Below are 23,931 nucleotides of genomic sequence, written 5' to 3'. Positions count from 1 at the left end.
ATGTATCATCATTTATTGTATATGAAAATGAGATTTTCTACTCACATCAGCATACCCCATCACTACCACCACAATTCAATTTGGCCTGTATCCTGATCTGAAATGTTTGTTTTCATACACTCATTCTTGTAAAATAAACCAATCTCTCAATCAGTATTGATCAAACTATGGTTTCATGGATGGAAAGAAGGATGCACCAATATGTTTGTATTTGACTGTATACTAAATGCAATATAACTGCTAAGTCAGAAATACTATAACAATGGTGGTTTGACAGAATATGCAATATCTCATTTTCAAATAACACTAAGACATACTTGAAAAACAAAACAAAAAAACTCTAAAAACAAAATCCTACAACTGTTCAAGGCAATGAGAATGACATAAATTTGGATAACTATGACTTTAATAATCAAAATAGTGTGAAGGTACATTTATATCCAATTAGCCTTTTCCTTCGATTCAACTAGTGAACACCCACCCAAATCACAACATGCGGTATTAATGTATTCACTTTTGATAATAAAATAACAATTTGGCAAAATGTAATTACTACAATGCACATTTCTATGCATTAGCATATATAAATCTTATAAACTCAAGATCACTGGATGTGACAACTATCAAACTGAAATACAATACCACATTTGCCAGCCTCTAAGTTGATGTGAAGGCCAGATCAATACCTTGGCTTCATCTTTTTAACTTGTAACTTCTGGTTTCATTAATATAAATGGTATCACTGTATCTTATTCCAGATTACCGCCAATGGAAATTGCATCACTGATGCTAAAATGCTTTTTAAAGTTTTGTTTTGGTGCGAGAGGCATATGTATTCCATCAAGTTTCTTCTAGCACCTCAGTATCAAAATAAAATATGCCCAGATATTAGAGATTTCAGCCCTTCTTCATATTGTTGTTATACCTTATAGCGCCTATTTAGCTGAAGCTTTTGTAAAAGAGAGAAAACAGTAATGAAATAATAGAAACTATACAATTACATAGCATACTCCATCAGCTTTAAAGATATATGATTTATTTTTAGATATTTATATTCATATTGACTCCATTTAGGTTAAATCCTAAGAATGACCATTTCACATGCTGATTTATTTTCCTTGCAAATACCTGACCTCTTCATTCCCCCAAAATAAAATTACCCAATATCAGTAAGTGCATGTATATATCCTGTAGTTCGGCGGCATTTGGTTTTGATCTTTGCTCATGCTAGTTTTTACTTTGCATTGCTCTGACACTTCTGTTGGTGTGAACAAAGTGTCTATGGCTGAAAAACTTACACGAGTAAGCACTTAACATTTCCTAGCATTACACGGTACCATATTTACAATACCTTATGGGTAGCCTCATTTTTCTATTGGTAGCCTAAATAATTTGAGCTCATGTGATGAATCTTGCCCTCAGACAGTTGTCAGATGGAATGATCTGGTCGAAGCTTAACATACTCAATTATCATGTAAATAACACTGCAAATCCATGTGGTTCTTGAGCAATGGATATCGCAATTAAAACTAGATCAAATTGTTCATTCAGAGGTATTAACTGATAATGGAATATAGCATTGCCATTGTACACATGTAAAATTGTCGGGTACGTGAACAATTCAGATTACAATCATCCTAAAACCTCTCTCCCTCTCACTCTCTCATATTTTATTTGATCATGAGATGCAAGAAGAAAAATGCAATGAATACCTGTCTTCATCATGGTTATTCATTTTCTAACTTGTCTATTCTATTACATACAAGTAATCAAATTTAAACAACATGTTATTAGTGCAATTACATCTGATGCACGTGAATTTAATACTGATGATCATGAAAATATTTTAAAAGCCTTCTCAATGTTGGGGCCTATATTTTTTTGTACATGATCCCTTTCCCAAAATAATTTTAAAAAAATTACACATTATTTTTTGTACTTTAGAGAAAAACAATTTTACATATGAAAAAGTATGTGACATAAGATAAAGCAATTTGAATACCATAACCCATATTCAAATTTGCTTGGAGTACAGTATGAAGCCGAGACATAGTGGTCAAAAAGAAAAGACTTAAAGACCTGCAAATACAGTATATTGAAATGGAAAACTAATTCATTGCTTGTCAAGTTTATCTAAAAATGGAAATGATGTTACTTCCATTTTTATGGCAAGAATAATTTAAATACATCTTCAAATATAATCAGACATATGTTAGCAGTCTTAAATAAGTTTTCACACATTCATCAAACATTGTTTCAAACAAAAATAATTTATTGTATTTTCTTGTACATGACTGCAAACAACAGAGACTTGGATCTGCCATCACGTGCCAGCAGGTCAAAATTGACGCAGACAGCTCTATGGATTAGAGCAACTAAATGTTACTCTTACTTGTACTCAAAATCAATAAATCTTTTTATTGGTCAGACTATTTCGGAGTTAAATTTAGAGTCAAATTTAGTTAACAGATGGGTAAGATCTGCTGGTTCAATTTATAGTGGCAGATTTGTCACAGATCGGTGAAGGTTGTACACATATGGTAAAAGACATTCATCTACATGTGACAAAATGTCATGGCCATGAAGACCAATGTCTTAGAGCTCTTAAATTTGTCCCAAAACTTTTTCAAACTTGAAATATACTGCCAAATGGACTAATGTTGGTATCTTTCAAGTATTAAAATTGTTACGTCTTTCTGATTTGGACTGGCATTTTACAGCACTGCAACACATGAAAGTAATCTAGTGCCACTTCAAATAAATTGCCTTGTCCAGGAACACATCATTGTTGCCAACCTGGACATGAAAGATTTTTGAAAATAACACTAGTGTCCATTTCAAACAAGAACAAAATACCTACACATTTGATTTTCACTAGAATTCCTGCAAATTTTGAATATAAAAAAAATATCCAAGAACTGAATTAGATTCAAAAGCCTTATTGCTTACTCTGCTATAGATGATGACAAATCTAGTTTTGAGGTGACAATGACAATGTAATAAGAACTACAGGCATGAAGTTCAGTTCAAAATGGCCACTATTTACAGAGGTTTTTGTCATCATGCAACAGAAAATTCCAAGGACATTCTGAGAAAACCTATACTGTTTACAGCTTGGGCACATGATATACAAGCAAGTACACATAGAGGAATCCAATTTTCTCAAGCATTAAGGCGTTAAAATAAAGACATGACATTCTCTATGTCCTGAGAGAGTGAGTAACAAAAGCATGAATGTTTTGAACTAGGATGGCTAGATTACTAGTAAACGTGTGCTACAAAAAAATGAAGTCCACTTCAACATGGTCAAATATAAAGTATAACCTTCCAGTTTTCTGAAAAAAATACTTATTAAGGTAAAAATAATATCTACAAAGCAAGGCAACAGGACTACAAACCAAGGCAACATGACACTACAAAAGAAAGGCAACAGGACTACAAACCAAGGCAACAAGACTACAAACCAAGGCAACATGACTACTAACCAAGGCAACATGACACTACAAAGCAAGGTAACACAACTCAGTTATTTTAAGCAGGAAGATGAACATCAATTTCAGTTAAAAGTACAACTATACCAAAAGACAGTGACAGACATGGAAAAATCTAAACAAATCTGCTGTTTTTTGCAAGCTGGTTCTCCTGGGGTTATGGGTATAACTGGTATTGGGTTATGGGTATGACTGGTATTGAGTTATGGGTATGAATTGTATTGGGATATCTTTAATAAAGACTTTCAATATACCAGTTTTATCTGTACAAAATTGTTCATGAATTTCAAAAATGGCCAATTTGTCCAGGAATTTCCACTTCCATCATTATGTGTTACAAATTTATACTTCTAACTAAAACCATCATTCATTTACTGAACTGTAGTATTGTAAAGGTTTCTAGCTGTCATTTTTAATTTTGTAAAGTACTGTTTTCTGAAAACTGGAAGTGTGAATACATGTGAACCTAATAGACTGATGAAATGTAAATTAATTTTAAAAATTGCAAAATTTTCATAGCGGTTAAAGTGAAGACTTTCTGAGAGTTTTAGTACCAGATAGACTTTGTCTCATTTAACAAGTGACATGGAAATGTCAACTAAGCTGAAAGGTAATCAAATTGTTTAACACTAAAAAGAATAGTCAAATTTTGGCATGTAGCAAAAAGAGAACACCAAGACTCTACTGCTGGTGGTCTAAGAGGATTAGTAAAACTTATAATAATTTCAATGCTAAAAATTCCACTTGACAATAAAGTTTCAATCCTTTGAACTGACATTAAACTGACTGGTATGCATGTTAATACAGGTATAATATACCACTTACAAGACTAGTCCAACTGCAAGTAACACTGACACTGATAATGCACTGGCAGATCATGGTCTATGTTCTTTGTTTGATTATTCCCATAAACTGCACAGACCCAGATATGCCTTCACAAAATGCACGGCAGATCCAGTTTTTTGTGCTGTTTGCAGTCTGAATCAACTTGTACATGAGGTAGATGCATAAAAGTTCCGTCAGACTGCAAACTGCACCAAAGGTAAATTGTTGTTCATGGATGCCATGTTTTTCGGATATTTAATTCCATCACCACGATTTAACATAAACTTTTCCAAGGAGGTCACATGAGTCGGCATTTTTAAGCATGCAGAGTTTACCAATCAAAAGTGTGTGTGTGGGTGTGATTAGGATTTTTAACATAGCTTTTAACAATTTTTGTCATATTGCTACGATGTCTGCTGTGTGGCATTGTATAGTCACATTATCCTGACATCAGGCCAACCAGTCCTAACAGTAACCTCTTAATGCTGAGTGCCAAGCGAGGTAGCTGTTAGTACCATTTTTGTAAGTCTTTGGTACAACTTGGCCCGGGTTAAAACCCACGACCTCCCGCTTCTGAGGCGGATGCTCTAACCAATAGGCCACCAGAGCAGTCCAATCAAAAGAAAGTCACACAGTACATTACAGATCATCCAGGGCTGTGCTTGGGCACTCTGGTTTTAGTTTGGTGTATATATGGCACTACAAAATAACATGGTTATTTAGTGCAAAGGCAATCGGAGTAAAGTGTCTTGCCTATGGACATGCCATGGTAGTTAACCTGGACTAATCCAGTGGTAGGCTTCAAACACAAAACCTTTCTATTACAAATCCAGCATGCTAACCACTGTACAACAACTTCTGCCTCCATCAGTCATCCTTTATGACATGCATAAAGGCACCTAGGGCCTAATCCACATTTCCAAACCTGCTGGGGGCATGATCAAAGGCATTAATTCTAACCATTAATTGAATTGCAAAGAATCATTAATCATCTTTTTCAAACATTGCATGTGACAATGGCAATGAAAAAAACAAAAAAGGAAAACCTCTGTCCTGACACCTTGCTTAACGACACTATCACTAAATATAGTGGCCACTTTGTACCAAGACAATTTTGCTGAAATAAAGATAAAAACTCAGTTACCCTTTGGATGGAACAATGACATCACATGACCACAACCAAGGTTGCCCAACCCCCCAAAATTACCAAAGTAAAACCTGCCCTTAGAGAACTGCCAAAAGACAACAAAGGGCTCTTGTTCCTTTAATGCAGCACATACACTCCCCTATGTAAGACTCATGTTCCTTGAGTGTAACACATAACCCAAACCCATCCAGTGTAAGACTCATGTTCCTTGACTGTAACACATACCCAAACCCACCCAGCATAAGACTCGTGTTCCTTGGGTCTAACACATACCCAAAACCCACCCAGCATAAGACTCATGTTCCTTGGGTGTAACACATACCCGAAACTCACCCAATGTAAGACTCGTGTTCCTTGGGTGTAACACATACCCCAAACCCACCAAGTGTAAGACAGATGAGTAGAAACCCTGCACACTTAGTTGCAAATTGAGCAAAAGGAGTAAAACCTTAAGTTCCAGTTGAGCGAATTATGTACCAGTTAAAAATGTTCTGCTATGATTTAAATAAATCATAAAAATTTGCAAATATTCACTGATAAAATTAAACTCCTTTCATTCCTACCTTCAATTACACAAATACATCAAAAAAAAAATGGATTAAAGACATATGTTTACAATATACATCAACATGTAATTAAATCAATAGACATGTGTTCCTTAAAGGTTCAAAATTTTAAAATACCTGTGAACCATAGAACATATACAACATACATGTGTAAATGTGATTTTACACAATACATAGGGCATTTTCAAAAAATAAAGGTTACATTAGTACACATATTTCAACACTTATGTAACAGTAGTATAAGCACCTATTTATAGAATACACAATAATCCATTTCAAACTATTATAAATGTACAATAATACTAAAATCATGTGACTGATCCAAACAAATAATCTATTTTAATTAATTCATAAAAAAATAATATATCTGATTAATAAAATAAGCATTCACACATAGGCAGACCAAAACCCCAACTTCAACCAAAACATAATCATTAAACAGAACATGTAATATTTACAGATGTACATTCAGCATATACAGTTAGTATTCTTGAGAATGCACAATGCCTCGTCAGAGAAAATGTCATGGATAAATCTGAAATATGGAGAATTTTATCATATTTACAAAGTACATGGATTAAATCATTTTCATTTTCTTCAAACCAAGGCATGCATATATATATATATATATATATATATATATATATATATATATATCAGATAATTATATCATTTTCTATGTTCCCTGTGCAAGCATTATTTAAGAATCAATGGATCGGACTAGAACACAGTTTTCCAGCTCAAAAAAACAATTGTAAGCAAATCTGTACAAGTAAATATAAATAAAAAAGAGAAAAAGAATGTAAACAGTACTCAAGACTGAAAAATCCCATGTCACAGAGCCAAGAAAAAGTTGATAATTCTTTTTTTATTACAAGTAAAATAAAAATATGCCCAGGATAAATAAAATAAAAATATGCCCAGAAATTTATATAGAAAAATGTTTGCATTTTTGCTGACATGTTTTAAAAATACAATACAAATGTCCTTTCCAAAAAAGATTTAGTTGCAGAACTCTTTTTTTTTCTTCAAACTATAACTGGTACTTGAAAAGACTACATCTTTGACTGCATTGAATATAGTGACTGTCAGGAAAACAACAAAAAAGTCTGTACGATGCTACAAAAACCATCCTAACACTTGAGCCAGATTATGTCACTGAATACTCAACCTGTGAGATGTCTGTACACAAATTGGAGTTCAAACCAAGGCATTTGATTGGATAAAACTATATCAACTTGCTCCAATCAGAACAGATTATAAATGAAGTTTGTAAGGGGGGTTTGTGTGCAGTATACTGGAGTTAGCTTGCTGGTCAGACTTTCTGTCACATTGGTTGTCTACTTAACCCTTGGAGATATCTTCATGAAACTTGGCGTGCTTCACCATCATGAATATATATTTTGGTCTCAAGTTATGTCCTCATGTTTGAAAAAGTTATTTACACTTCTCATTACCATAACTATTTAAGGAATCCTCTAAATACTCATTTATAAACCGAGTCCAATGGCAAACAAACACAAACGATGATCTTCCATCACATCATGGGCTGGCAGATCAGAGTCTACATCATTTGTTCTACTGATTACTCCTGACAAACTGCACTGACCCAGATCTGCCAGTGCATTATAGGATGGCAGATCTGAATCTTTGCAGTTTGCAGTTGAATTCTATGTGGGTTCTATGCGAGTATCAATGGTATGGTGAGTATATATGGTATTGTCTTGCAATATATAAAAAGTATGCTCTGTCTAATCAGGACCCAATTTTTGGACTATTATTTATAACATAGCCTTGCAATTACTGTTTTTAAATATAACAAAAATAAACAAAATCATTTTAAGTTGTCCTGTGTTTATACAGCTCATATTTCATGTAAATCAACGTTTTCCTCCAGGTCTTAATGCCAACCATTATCAAACTGCTCTGTCAGTGCCCTCCTTACTCAATGGATCAGCAATGTTGACATTTATTAGCATCGGAAATTATCTTGCTTTATACAGATTATCTTTATATTTTTGGTGTTGTTCACAGGGGCCACCTGGTATGTTTAAGCAGCGGTACATTATGCTGATGTAAGCATGAGCATGGGACAGCTCAATTATTATTCACTAAACTTTACCTCCATAAATATACTGAACAATGTGATAGCAACAGAACAAGATAAAACAATCAAGCATTGCTGCCAAAATAATTTTTTGTCTGACTTTTCTTTTTATCTCACTTCGGCTAAAGAGCAGCCGATTTTAATCAAAGACTCAAAAGCCATCATGGACCACCTTTGATCCCTTTATTTCATATAATGCCTCAAAAAACAGCCTCCTTTTGGCCTAAACTCTTCAAATTACAACAGTAAGGTAATCAATTTAACAGCTTGTTGTGTATACATGTTTGCCTTAACCTCAACACTCAGCTATGCATCACTGTATTGGTTGCAAAAACTGCTGAAAGAGTTCTGGTCCACATTAGACTGGTTCTAGCTAGTTTTTGAAAATGTGTGGCTAGATCGTGTAAAATTTCATTTAATTTCTTCTTTACAATTTTTAAAAAAATCTTTATTTTCAAAAGTGGCAGATTTCAAGTATAAAACAGTATGTGCTGTTGATGACTGTAAAGACTATATTTGTCCTACCACTTGTTAAATCACATATGAAAGCCATGTAAGCACTTGTCAATCTGTTCTCTATTAATAGGTCATATGTTTCACTTTGTACGCAGTCACAGTTTTCAATAAAAGTATTGTGAGTAGATGATCTGAAAGGTAAGGGTCATACATTGGGGTGAATATTTATAACTTACCAGTCTTTCAACAACTTGAAAATGAAATTCCACATTTCATCAGTGTGATTAAAGTTTTCTCAGCAAATTAGATTTTTTCCACAAGCCCAACTGGAACTTTTACTTAAAATACAGATGAGGCCCAATCTGAAAGTAGATATGCCCCGGACATCGGGCTATCAGATTTGTTTTTATGGGTTAATATTCTCCAAGCAGTTTGAGTTAAGAATATGGAACTTAGAATGCTTTCATAAGACGACAAATTTATGTGACATAAAATAGGCTTTGTCAGATTATTACTTTTAGAGCAGGGAGCATTCCATCAGCACTTGCTTACAAACAGATCTTGCTGACTTTATGGACAATTCTGGAAATACAACTGGTAAAAACTTTAACCATATCAATCAAACTGTCAAATTCCAGACTTCAAAAACAATCACACATTCTTGGGATGTTCCATAAATTATGAGAAATATTTTAAATGTGTTTGGTGGAATGTGTTCAAATTTCTAACAAACCCCAACAATCTGACTAACATTCATAAAATCAACCCAATGGATATCCTGACCAGTGTGATCACAGCAATGTCTTTACCTTGGTTTTGGGAGGAAACAGTTCTAATATATCACTTTTTTAAAACTATGTTCAAAGGCAATCTTTAACCTTGAGGAATCCCCCCAAAATGGGACTGGTTCATTACAGAGATTAAGTAAAACAGACAAATGATCGTCAGAATATGACTGACTGAGCAGTCAAACCTGCTATAATGACCAACTTTGTATGATTGATAAGAGGAGTCTATGATCTTCAATCAGTACAAATCTGACAAATCTTTATATATTCATTTAGCTATTATTTTTCCCCATACTTTGTATGTAATAACCATCAGTAAGTGACATGGTACTATTCCCAAGTACTCTATATGTAATGACCATTAATCAGTGACAGGGTACTTTTCCCCAGTACTTTGTATGTAATGACCATCAATCAGTGGCAGATGTTTTTCCCCAGTACTATATATGTAATGACCATCAATCGGTGACATGGTACTATTCCCAAGTGCTCTGTATGTAATGACCATCAATCAGTGACATCATTCTATTCCCAATAACCCTCTATGTAATGAACATTAATCAGTGACAGGGTACTTTTCCCCAGTACTTTGTATGTAATGACCATCAATCAATGGCAGGTGTTTTTCCCCAGTACTCTGTATGTAATGACCATTAATCAGTGACAGGGTACTTTATATATAGTGACAATCAATCTGTGACAGGATACTTTGTATATAGTGACCATTAATCAGTGACAGGGTACTTTGTATATAGTGACAATCAATCTGTGTCAGGGTACTTTGTATATAGTGACAATCAATCTGTGACAGGGTACTTTGTATATAGTGACAATCAATCTGTGACAGGGTACTTTGTCTATAGTGACAATCAATTTGTGACAGGGTACTTTGTACATAGTGACCAATTCTTGGGGTTAAATATTTAACTAATGGCTGCACATGAAAATGTACACAAACCCATTTATTTAACTATTTTGGATTGCTTGAACTCTTAGCTATACAAAAATTTTATAGAATGTTAAATGCATAATTTCACAAGCATTCATCCCTTAAAGTTATAAATCATAATACAGTCTTGGTAAAGATCGTACACAGGATTACTGGACCTGGTGGAATCTCAGCCATACTGAGCTACAGACTTGGAATGGAAGAGAAAAGCAGAGGTACTGCAGAAGCATGCGCATCAGAATTGCAGCAGGTCCTCTGTTGATCAGGTAAACCCATGTGTGCCACAGACAATCCAGAGCACAAACTGGCCTGATCAGCCACTCATGTACTCACAAAAACCAAATCAGTTTGTAATGTCATGGTCATTTTCAAAATCAAAGGACAAACAACACATCAACAAATATGGTTATACTGTCAATGGTAACAATGGCCATACCATCATCTATGCACATAATTTTAAAGTAGAATTCACTTTCAAAGTCACATTATTTTCAAGATGACAATATGGAAACCTTATAAAAGAATCAAGCACAAACACAGCAATAAAGTTTGTGGATTTTTTTTTTTACTCCATACATTTGCTCAGATCCATATTAAAAACTGTCCTCACTATCTTTACGTGATCATTTTAAACAGCTGTTTCTACAAAATTTTCCAGCAATTATTTTCTAAAACAACTGACAGATTACAATACTTAAGCGAAGGTTTCACAACCTATCAAATTTAGCAATCTGAAAAACGAATTTAAATATAAAGGAAAATAATGCCCAGAAAAAAGCAGAAGAAAAAATCACAGAAGACTGTGTCCATCACAATGCAGTGAAAGCAGTCTTTAAGGAATACTAAAGTGACAACAAACTAAATTTTCTTGTGTACGGGTTCAAAATAATCAAAACTTTAAGATAAGAGGACCATAAATGCTGTCCTTTATCAAGGTGTCCTTGACCAAAAAAATTCCTAGGTTCCACTCGATTCAGTTAAGAGAATAGGTGTCCTTAACATCAAGGTACATGTATCCAGATTTTACTCAATGAATTCAATTACCTATAAAGGTACATGAAATAAAAACCCAATAAACACTTAATCATCATTTCAAACTATGAGCAACTGGTACAGTATACAGACACAGTGGTAAAATTTCACCTTCCACATAATGATATCTGAATAAAGGCTACACTTTGGTCTATTTTTAAATGTTGTCATGGCAACCAATCATTAAAGTACCAACACGCTAAAATACAAAATTATCAACAGAAGATAGGCATCCTAAATCCATTTTGTTCTACATTGGTGTCATAAAAGGAACAACATGTCTGATAAGAGCTTAACCAATGGAAACACTGTAAAAAAATTAGCATAAAAAGTCAAAATTGTATTCTGCAAATTAAATATCAATAATTGACACAATCTTACTTGATTTTCAACTTGAGACAAAAATGTTAGAGAAAATTATTCAATACTAGAATAAACAACGCATTACAATATTGCCCTACTCCAAGTGAAATTACCAACATACATTTTATTTATAATATAAATCAAATCCAACAGCAAACTGCACTGACCCAGATCTCCTGCTGAATAATACGCCACCAGATCTGGTTCTATGCAGATTGTTATAGTAAAAATCATTCAGGCATTCAGCATTAATTTTTTTCAGTAATGGGTGTAATTTGTTAAAAATTTAATTCTACACAGCTTTAAATGGCAATTATTTACAGAAGGTCATTATTTACATGCATCAAGATAAACAAATTCGTTCTACCCTATACTGTTACAATTAGACTTGACCTGCTCTTTTCTAAGCCCAGTTTAGTACGTGGGCTCCATTGTAAAAGTTCAAAGTCATCCATACATTTTGTCTGAAGTTTCTTGATGACAGTTAAGGTGCAGAGCATTCAGTGATCAGGATAGAACAGACTTAGGTTAAACAAAATTAGTATTTTAAAACCGTTTATATTTGACTAAATGTGCATGTATGTTCTGTATGACTTACTATATGAGTAATCAAACAACAAAGACAATGAAATGCCAGCTCATTATGGGCTGGCAGATCAGGATTTTTGATATTTGCAGTTGGACTTAATTTGTTATCGGATATCAATCACTACTTATTACAAAAAATAAAACATTAATAGAAACAAAAAAAATATATAAAAAAAACCCAAATAATTTATACTAATAAATCAAAATAATCCCTCATACATAAGATACTACCCGAAAATTAAAGAACTTTCAATGACAAAAACATACTTTTCAAACACAGTTTAAAGCTGTATAAACATTAGGAAGAATGTTGAATATGGTATGCGGTATTAATAAAATATCAGAATTAATCACTGCATTCTTAAACAAAAACCAAGAAATATATTTGGTTAAATTATTTCTAGGCATGAGACAGATTATGATTTATCACACTTATTTGCCAGGGATTATATCTCCTCCTTGAATTTTCATGCTTAAGGAAAATATATTCTAAATCCATTCCTACTGTCCATATTTCATTTCTGTATGTTTTTCACAATTCCCCTTAGGCACCAAAGCTTCTTGTACTCACTGACCTATCTGAGGTTACTGTAGTTCCCTTGAGGCTCCAAAGCTTCTTGTACTCACTGACCTATCTGAGGTTACTGTAGTTCTGTATATCACTAATTAAACTGATGGTGGGGAGCGAAGGCAGCGGTTCTTAACATTTTTGGCTCATGACCTTGATTAGGTTTGTTATTAGCCTCATGCCACATGACTTTCCACCCATCAAATGCTACAAAATCTTTTGGATAGGAAATTTCAAGTTATTATGGTTCATCTTGGTGACCAACTCAAACCAGCAAGGCAGCCTAGTTTTGGGTTGTGACCCAAGGGTTAAGAACCAATGACCTAAGGTCAAATGCATATAGTTTTTCACCAGAATTGCTGGATCCTAGCAATTTTTAACTTGGCACTAGTTCTATAGCATTTCTTCATCAATCTGAATTCATTACTATTGTACTACTGTATCCTACAATCATTATTCTACTGTTCCTTGCAAATTTATGTCACATAACCAGATGTGTCTCATTTTAAAAGTTAGATTTTTGACAACTGTGATAAGTATATAAGTCAATAGTAAAGTTCCTACCATCAGTATAACATAAGATGACCAAAGTTACCACTCATAAAAAGCATTTCGAGAAACAAAACACAGCTTATAAACAACATGTAAAATGCTAATATCCATTTTAGTTTGAAAATATGCTTTCCATCGTAAAGCACTTAACTGATTATTTATCTGCCTTAATGGCCAAATCAACACAGCATCCATTCATTGATATTATCTGGCACTTTCAATCCCAAATGAGGCTCAGTACTGATTAATATGCAAGTGACATAACCCAAATGAGGCTCAGTACTGATTAATATGCAAGTAACATAACCCAAATGAGGCTCAGTACTGATTAATATGCAAGTGACATAACCCAAATGAGGCTCAGTACTGATTAATATGCAAGTGACATAACCAGAACTCTTAATGTAAGTGACCCAGCAATGAATCAAAATTTCAGGATAATTGGTTTTTAACTATTGTTTTAAAGATTTTTCATTTTCTTTCTTTATATTTATATCAGGAAATTCATGTGTTCCGATAAAAAGTTTTTCAAAAATTAAAGTTGTTTTCAAGGTAACTGCCAAAATTCAAGTTCTTTTCAAGGTAAGCATGAAGATTGTGCAAACCCCTATGCATCTTAATTTAACAGTTATATTTTGTCTCTCTTAATATTATTAGACAATCTTGCATTTTTTTCCTTTTTATTATTGCTTTGTACTTTATTTCATTCTGATACAGTAAGACCATCAAATACAAATTGCTATCAGTGTGAAATGCAAGCCAGGTGAACGCTGACAGCCTATAAATGTATTTTACAGTCTTACAATAATTTTCAGCCTCTACACTATTTTTACATGTTCTTGCAGTAGGATTTAAACGCATGATCCAACCTTTCAAAATCAAAACAAATGTGAATAGATTTCCAATGCGTCACTACTTAACATCGACTTTATACACCAGCTTAAATACCATTGGTATCAGAAACAAACACTCAAAATTCAACAATATTTATTCAATTCTTGGACTTATTACTCTTGGGTTGTCTTCAAAGTGTGACGTTTTGTTTCTGTATTATATACTCTTTACAGGACTGCCTGTATTATATACTCTTTACAGAGTTTTAAAATTATTTCCTTTTAACTTCTTATGATTTATTTTTCCATGGTTGCTTTTGTGTGCAATTCTTTAGTTTTACATTTTTAAACCCTCACCTTTTAATCTGCATCTTAAAAGCCAGCATTGTGCTAGCATGCAATTAGACCCTATACATACATACTTGATTGCACATAAAGACCAAATGCATCATTTGAACATATTGCCAGCAATCATGTATAAACAAAAAATACTCTGCACCATCCACAACTTAGCAAAAATGAAATCAACAACGAGAAACACAGCAGCCATGGCCTGCATGTTGAGCTAGGATCAAAATCACTGTTTTAGAACATCTGATCAAAACACACACACACCCCCACCATCAAAAGATTCAGCAATCATGACATAGAGTGAATCTTCTCAATTCATAATAATTCAACTAGAGCATGAGGAAAATCCATTAAGGAGTTAGGAAATGTAAGAAAATGAAGCTTTAACCAAAACCATAACAAATTTTTGACAGCCGTGACATAAGGGTCATTGTTGTTGAATGAAATGTCTAACTTCATAATGAGAATCTATCAAGGAATTAAGAAAATGCAAGCAAACAAAAAAAAACTCTCAATACAAACTTTCTATGACTGACCTTTATCCCAATATATATTAATAGGACAAATGACAATGTCACAGAATAAACTGGTATAGCTTCATAACAATAAATCTGAATTCGGATGAGAATCTATCAATGGGTTCAGGAAATACATTCAAACATTTAACCAAAACCTTAACTGTGGATGCAGACATTGATATCATTACTGCCAGAAAATAACTGATATGTCTTGTTTTCTGCCAGTGTGGGGTCTACAAAATATATGCTGCTTTGGAATGGAAATTAACATGACAATTGCTTCTTCTTTCACGTAAAGTGAATTCTTTCTCCGTACACAAGTTGTTTCGCATATGAGTAGGTGACATGGCTCCACAATATCTAAGTAAAACAACAGCAAACATTTCAGTAGCAATTATGATTATTTCTGTAAGAAATCAGTAGTTCTTATATAATGACCCACCCTTGAAATCACAAAACAACTAATCAGACAAGAGTTTAACTTATCTCTCTCAATGCCAATCAAAAATTAAATTACAAATGTAAAGTTCTTCATGACTGATCAAGCATAAAATCACATGCTCTAATTCACAATCTCAAAACTAGAACATTTCCAGACCAATCCCTGAGATTAAAATTTTGTTACACTCAATCTCAACTCAGATTAATCTTGTGACTTCTTATTGGTCACAGATTTTGATGTTAGCCAACACAATGCCAGAATTTTGAGTTGAGTCTGAATTAGAGTACTTGAATTTGTTGTAATCTTGGGGACATAACAGGTATCACCTCACCTTCACATTCCACATACCTTTAATATTTAAGAACCTGAATTATAAATCAATTTTTCAATCAAACAGTGATAAGACAACTTTACACATTTATCAGGTGATTGAGGACCTTGTGAAGACAAAGAGCTGGTAAGTAAGGTAAAACATGGCATAATGTTAAACCAATAATGGAATAATGATATCAAACAATAAAATTTAAACACTGTGTGTCATTCATTTTTATTGTGTACAATTACTGATGGACTCTGCAAATGCTACAAGCCTCTGAAATGAAAAACCTTTCATGATGAGCTCTATTAGTGAACAACATATTACCCCTTTCGTCATTACAGGTCCATTCGTGAACAAACATATAACCTCTTTTATGAGAGGTCTATTGTGGAACAACATATAACCTCTTTCATAATAAGAGGTCCACTGGTGAACAACATATAACCCCTTTCATGAGAGGTCCAACGGTGAACATATAACCCCTATCATAATGAGAGGTCCAAAGGTGAACAACAAATAACACTTTTATAATGTGAGGTCCACTGATGAACATGACATAAGCCCCTTTATGAGAGGTCCAATGGTGAATAACAAATAACCCCTTTCACGAGAGGTGAACAACATATAACCTCTTTCATCAACAGAGGCATATTCATGAATTCAGTTGTGAACAAAAGTGTCATTTCCTCCAAAACCACAAAAGTCAATACAAATGTAAAATATGAATACACAGTACTATTTCACTATGTGTACTTAAAAACCCTTTTACAGGTTAGCCCTGCAACATATGGATAGAGGGGGAAAAACTTAAACATTATAAAATCTTTAATATTTTAAAAAAGAAAACAGTAAAACACTTAACTGATGTAACTTATTATTCAATAATTACATTGCCAAATCATGCTATTATCAACATATATCCATTTTCAGAGTGTCCACCAACATGAGCAAGCATTTTGCATACAGTTCCAAATAATATTTAATCAAAACCGACACAGGTCTACACTTTCGTAGAGGTCAAATCTAGCTGCAAATCAACAAAGATTCTGCTCTGCCAACAAGCAATGTGCCTGCAGATTAGGGTCTGTTTTGTTTGCTGTATTGATTACTCCTAACAAACTAAACAGACCCAGTTCTGATGGCACATTATGAGATTGCAGATCTGGGTCTATGCACTTTTTCAGATGGACCGATCTTGCAAACTAGTATAATGTGCAGATTTATTTTTAAGACACTGACGAATGTGCTCAAAGAACATATTTTTAAGACAACATATTATTTTGCCTGATACATTAATTTCTTATGCTGCATTCATATAGAATTGGAGATATATAGGATTTTTAGCATATGGCACAATGAGTGATGTAACAAACCTGTTTTAACAAAGAATATGTCAGAAATCCATGAAATGATTAATTCATTCATTCATCAGATACTTTTACTGGTCGATAATTTGCTGTAAAATAAGATGACTGAACATCATAACTAGGATTAATTCATTTCCTCTGCATGCATACTGACTTTCAACTCGTGAGTTCTACAAAAACTGTCATTCCCAATGACATTGTGTACATTTCTCCTCAAACTTCACTGACTAGCTTTAACTGCACAAGCTTGCCATTGACAGTATGCCCCATCATAGTCATTAATTTTCTCTCCTGGGTTTCTTCTTTTTACTTTTTGGTTTGGCTTCAATCCAAGATTCTGAAATGAAAACAACAATCCATATAAACATCAAAATGTTATTTTACAGTTTATAGCTCAAGCACACTTGTTTCTTCAGTTAAATTAATTTTGTTTGAAAATGCCAACAAAGTCAGTTTCCATTTGACCTTATGTATTTAAAAAAAGACCTAGCAACAGTTGTCATGTTAATATACTCCCCTGAATTAAAAAAAGGCCTAGCAACAAGATGTATGTCAATATACTCCTTTGAATTTAAAAAAATCCTAGAAACAGTTGCTATGCCAATATACTCTTTATGATGTAGCAAAAAAGTTCAAGCAACGGTTGCTATGTCAATACATGCCTCTGAAGTAAAAAAAATCCCAGCAACAGCTGCTATATCAATATACTCCTCTTAAATTTAAAATGTGGTTGACTATATCTTGGTGAAAAAAGATTCCGCATAGGACTGAATATTGCCAGAACACAATTTTCCAAGAGCAGATATTGGAAGTGACCATGATTTATTAATGACAACATTTCACCTCCACCTGAAAATGATCAAAAAGCCTAACCAACCAAGAATCAGATTTGACCTTGAGAAATTAAAAGATCCAAAAGTCACAGAAGCCTTCCAAACAATGATAGGTGGTAAATTTGCACCACTGGTAACCCTGGACAGCCAAGATACCGACCTCGAGTCCTTAACAACCACATTCAACAGAGCTGTGACTAGCACAGCTTGTGAAACCACTAGCAAATATTGTCGGACAAAGAAACCTTGGGTCACAACATGTCCTTGAACTTTGTGACAAAAGAAAAGAACTGAAAAAGGGAAAAAGAGATCACGAAGGAGCTATAAAATACAGACAGATAAACAACATGATCAGGAAAAGCATGAAAAAGACAAAGGAATCCTGGATAGAAAGACAATTCTGCAAAATTGAAGACAGTCTGTTGGGAGTAGAAATGATAGAAAAATGGCATATCAACTGGTGAAAGATCTCACAACCAATAAACAAGGGAAAACTACCACCATCCAAGACAAATCAGGAAAATGCCTCACAGAAGATCAAGAGATCCTCAAGCGATGGACAGAATACTGCTTATAATTTGTACAATCATAAGACTCAAGGAGATCCAGCAGTACTAAATTGCCCTCAGGCAGAAGAAACTGATGACAACCCCATTCTTCGTGAGGAAGTAGAAATTGCAGTTAAGTTACTAAAGAATGGAAAGTCAGCTGGCATTGACAACATACCAGCAGAGCTCATTCAAGCAGGAGAAGAGATAGTAACAGTCCTAACAACAATCTGCAACAAGATATGGCAGACAGGAGAATGGCCCACCACATGGGCTCAATCCTCATGCTCCCCAAGAAAGGAAACCTACAGCTATGCCAAAACTACAGAACCATCAGTCTGATCAGTCACCTGAGTAAAGTAATGCTGAAGATAATTCTCAACAGACTAAAGCCTCAAGCAGAGAAAATTATTGCTGAAGAGCAGACAGGCTTCGAAGCAGGAAGGAACACCACATAAATCTTCAATCTCAGATTCCTTTGAGAGAAATACCTTCAGCATTAGCAGAATCTATACCATGTCTTTACAGGCATAGGGATACACACATGACCTGCAAGATATGGGACTATTTAGTGCTGTTGAAGCATGGGGACACACTCATGACCTGCAGTTTTGGGATAGAACCTGACCTGCAGGCATGGAATACTAACCTGACTTGCAGATATGGGACATTTTCTGGAACTAAATTAATGCAACTGCTTAGTGTCCTTGATGCATGGGATGGTATCCTGACTTGCATCAATGGGACAAATTAGTGCCCTTAAGGCATGGGATGGTATCCTGACTTGCATCAATGGGACTAATTAGTGCCCTTGATGCATGGGGTGGTATCCTTACTTGCATCAATGGGACTAATTAGTGCCCTTGAGGCATGGGATGGTATCCTGACTTGCATCCATGGGACTACTTAGTGCCCTTGAGGCATGGGATGGTATCCTAACTTGCATCAATGGGACTAATTAGTGCCCTTGAGGCATGAGATGGTATCCTGACTTGCATCCATGGGACTACTTAGTGCCCTTGATGCATGGGGTGGTATCCTTACTGGCATCAATGGGACTAATTAGTGCCCTTGAGGCATGGGATGGTGTCCTAACTTGCATCAATGGGACTAATTAGTGCCCTTGAGGCATGGGATGGTATCCTGACTTGCATCCATGGGACTACTTAGTGCCCTTGATGCATGGGGTGGTATCCTTACTGGCATCAATGGGACTAATTAGTGCCCTTGAGGCATGGGATGGTGTCCTAACTTGCATCAATGGGACTAATTAGTGCCCTTGAGGCATGGGATGGTATCCTGACTTGCATCCATGGGACTACTTAGTGCCCTTGGTGCATGGGGTGGTATCCTTACTGGCATCAATGGGACTAATTAGTGCCCTTGAGGCATGGGATGGTGTCCTAACTTGCATCAATGGGACTAATTAGTGCCCTTGAGGCATGGGATGGTATCCTGACTTGCATCCATGGGGCTACTTAGTGCCCTTGATGCATGGGGTGGTATCCTTACTGGCATCAATGGGACTAATTAGTGCCCTTGAGGCATGGGATGGTGTCCTAACTTGCATCAATGGGACTAATTAGTGCCCTTGAGGCATGGGATGGTATCCTGACTTGCATCCATGGGACTACTTAGTGCCCTTGATGCATGGGGTGGTATCCTTACTGGCATCAATGGGACTAATTAGTGCCCTTGAGGCATGGGATGATGTCCTAACTTGCATCAATGGGACTAATTAGTGCCCTTGAGGCATGGGATGGTATCCTGACTTGCATCCATGGGACTACTTAGTGCCCTTGATGCATGGGGTGGTATCCTTACTGGCATCAATGGGACTAATTAGTGCCCTTGAGGCATGGGATGGTGTCCTAACTTGCATCAATGGGACTAATTAGTGCCCTTGAGGCATGGGATGGTATCCTGACTTGCACTCATGTGACTACTTAGTTTTCCTTGAGGCATGGGATGGTATCCTAACTTGCATCAATGGGACTAATTAGTGCCCTTGAGGCATGGGATGGTATCCTGACTTGCATCCATGGGACTACTTAGTGCCCTTGATGCATGGGGTGGTATCCTTACTGGCATCAATGGGACTAATTAGTGCCCTTGAGGCATGGGATGGTGTCCTAACTTGCATCAATGGGACTAATTAGTGCCCTTGAGGCATGGGATGGTATCCTGACTTGCATCCATGGGACTACTTAGTGCCCTTGATGCATGGGGTGGTATCCTTACTGGCATCAATGGGACTAATTAGTGCCCTTGAGGCATGGGATGGTGTCCTAACTTGCATCAATGGGACTAATTAGTGCCCTTGAGGCATGGGATGGTATCCTGACTTGCATCCATGGGACTACTTAGTGCCCTTGATGCATTGATGCATGGGGTGGTATCCTTACTGGCATCAATGGGACTAATTAGTGCCCTTGAGGCATGGGATGGTGTCCTAACTTGCATCAATGGGACTAATTAGTGCCCTTGAGGCATGAGATGGTATCCTGACTTGCATCCATGGGACTAATTAGTGCCCTTGATGCATGGGGTGGTATCCTTACTTGCATCAATGGGACTAATTAGTGCACTTGAGGCATGGGATGGTGTCCTGACTTGCATAAATGGGACTACTTAGTGGCCTTGAGGCATGGGGTGGTATCCTGACTTGCATCCATGGGACTAATTAGTGCCCTTGATGCATGGGGTGGTATCCTTACTGGCATCAATGGGACTAATTAGTGTCCTTGAGACATGGGATGGTATCTGTACTTGCATCAATGGGACTAATTAGTGGCCTCGAGGCATGGGGTGGTATCCGTACTTGCATCAATGGGACTAATTAGTGCCCTTGAGCCATGGGATGGTATCCTGACTTGTATACATGTGACTACTTAGTGCCCTTGATGCATGGGGTGGCATCCTGACTTGCAGACATGGGACTCCTAAGAGTCCTTGATGCATGGGGTGGCATCCTGACTTGCAGACATGGGACTCCTTAGAGCCCTTGATGCATGGGGTGGCATCCTGACTTGCAGACATGGGACTCCTTAGAGTCCTTGATGCATGGGGTGGCATCCTGACTTGCAGACATGGGACTCCTTAGAGCCCTTGATGCATGGGGTGGCATCCTGACTTGCAGACATGGGACTACCAGGGATGGAAAAAGCCTCCAAATAAAACACCTGAAACATTTTCATGCATCCCAGGGCACAAGTAAAGTGCAGAATTTCACAAGTAACCAAAAACATGCAGAACACTTTCAAAATCGTCAATACAAACAAAACATTAACCATTATTATCATTTATTAACTTTTAACTTGAATACTCGTTCAGTTTTAACAAGTCGCTTGTGAAGAACTGCTGATACGCCTTCTTTGAGCCTGAATGAAACTGTTTTCTGATCTAAGGATATTTCTGATGGAATAGTATTTGTGCTCGACACTAATGGCATATTAGAAGCCAGCCAATACAGAGCCTGGGGTAAAACAAAATGTGTTTCCTATTGCATTGGTTTTAAAATTAGGGAAGGTAAGATTTTTTGTTGTTGTAAACACTGCATATATTATAATGATTAGTATATATATAATCTACTAAGCAGTTCAAGTACTGGACTGACCCAGCTCAATAAGATGAACATCTCAATTTGGGGGGGGTGTAAAAAAAAATTACCCAGGGTGAAAAAGGTGCTAGGGCCAGCAATGAAAAACATGGATGGCTTGCTGACCAGAAACATTTTTTTTTAGCCTCAGGTGGTCACTGCCATTTTCAAAGATGAAAGTGACTGAAAAACTGCTGAAAGCTTCTGCGTATTTAAAACTGATCTTCTCTGTACTTTTTTTGCTTTAGGAAGGTTAAGGAGCACTTTTTGCCATCTGATCCAACTTTTGTCTTGCAGTTCATGTACCAGGCAAGTGCAGGTTCCTCCAATTTCTTAATATAATTCAATAAAACCTCCTTATTGTGATCTTTTTCTTCTAGCCAGCTCCATCTTAATGGATTTTTTAATGAATGGTCAAAGTTAGTTATATTCCATACATTTTCCTCTTTCAAAAAGTTTAATTTCTTCCAACATTACTTGACACTACATAATGAACAACTGAAACAATTAACAATACCTGCCTGCACAATTAACTTCCAGTATATGGTGTCTTGGTGTTTTGTTACCTTCTTTCCTATTCAAATGACATCCAGGAATAAATAATCTGATTTACAAAAAAAAACAGAAAAAAATCTGCCACAAGTTTTACACACAAAAAAAGAAAAATCAGTCTGCATTACAAAAATGGATTTCCAACTAAAACTGGAAAATTTCCATCTCTGGACTACTTAGTGCCCTGAATGCATGGCATGTAATCCTGACTTGCAGACATAGGCTACTCTGTGCCCTTCACCCGTGGGATGGCAGCCTGACTTGCAAACATGGGACCTAATCCAACCTTACATCCATGAGAACACTTTGGCTATAATAAAAGATATGTTTCCTATTGCACTAGTTTTAAAATTAAGGTAGGCAGGTCTTTTTTTAATTCTTTTTTATATATAATAAAACATATATTTAATGTGATTTTGTGATTTTTTTCAAATTTGAAATTATAATTTTATTTGTTTTTCCCATGGGGGAAAAATGTGCTAGGGTTGGCACTGAGAAACAAGGACAGTCGGCTGCCAATGAAACATGCATATTTTGATGATTTTAGTTACCTCCAGTCGACAAAGTCATGACACGTAGACATGCAACAAGATCTTTATCAACTTCTGTGGTTGTCTTATACTCGTACATTTACATGTAGTAAGTTACATACAATAAAATACATTTACATTTATACAGAGTATCATTAGGTACATTTACATGTAAATACAGTATCATACTGGTACATTTACATATACAGTGTCATACTGGTACATTTACATTTACATAAAGCATAATATTATGTGTACATAGATTATCATACTGGTACATTTACATGTATATACAGTATAATACTGGTATATTTACAGTATCCGACATACCTGGTAATTCATCAAAAGACAAATTTGGTGTTTTGCTGCTGTCTACAGATTTTGTAGCCTTGTCACCATCTCCAGCCTCAGTTTTTGCTGAACTTTCAGGTTCTGCTGTAAGAAAAAGGGGATACAAAGGTTAAATAAAAACAATTTTACAAAGTTGGAAGAAACTGTGTATAGTATGTGAAATATGCTTAAAAGTATGTATCTTGAACAAAAAGTCACATGCATGTATAAATATCACTAAATAAAATGGGGTTAAACCGCAATTATCAATGGCTAAA

At 35.6% G+C, this 23,931-nt stretch overlaps 1 protein-coding gene across 3 annotated transcripts in view; it reads right to left on the bottom strand.

The window, feature by feature from the left end:
- Nucleotides 1–388: 388 nt before the first annotated feature.
- The window catches only part of LOC149808007 (uncharacterized), a 64,674-nt gene continuing 41,131 nt past the window's right edge, over nucleotides 389–23,931 (bottom strand). For 2 of the 3 annotated variants that reach the window (XM_089972415.1, XM_089972398.1), the window contains exons 8-9: nucleotides 23,654–23,758; nucleotides 389–17,599 (exon numbers count right to left, since the gene is read on the bottom strand). In XM_089972415.1, the coding sequence (XP_089828541.1) occupies nucleotides 17,541–17,599; nucleotides 23,654–23,758 (164 nt within the window). In that variant the 3' untranslated portion in view covers nucleotides 389–17,540. The remainder of the gene's footprint in view (nucleotides 17,600–23,653; nucleotides 23,759–23,931) is intronic. The other variant, XM_089972406.1, reaches the window with a different exon arrangement.

Source organism: Sinohyriopsis cumingii, chromosome 1 (assembly GCF_028554795.1).
Source record: "Sinohyriopsis cumingii isolate HCF-2022 chromosome 1, ASM2855479v2, whole genome shotgun sequence".
Taxonomy (NCBI): domain Eukaryota; kingdom Metazoa; phylum Mollusca; class Bivalvia; order Unionida; family Unionidae; genus Sinohyriopsis; species Sinohyriopsis cumingii.
The sequence above is the reverse complement of the archived record's forward strand: the minus strand, read 5'-3'. Positions and strand labels throughout refer to the sequence as shown.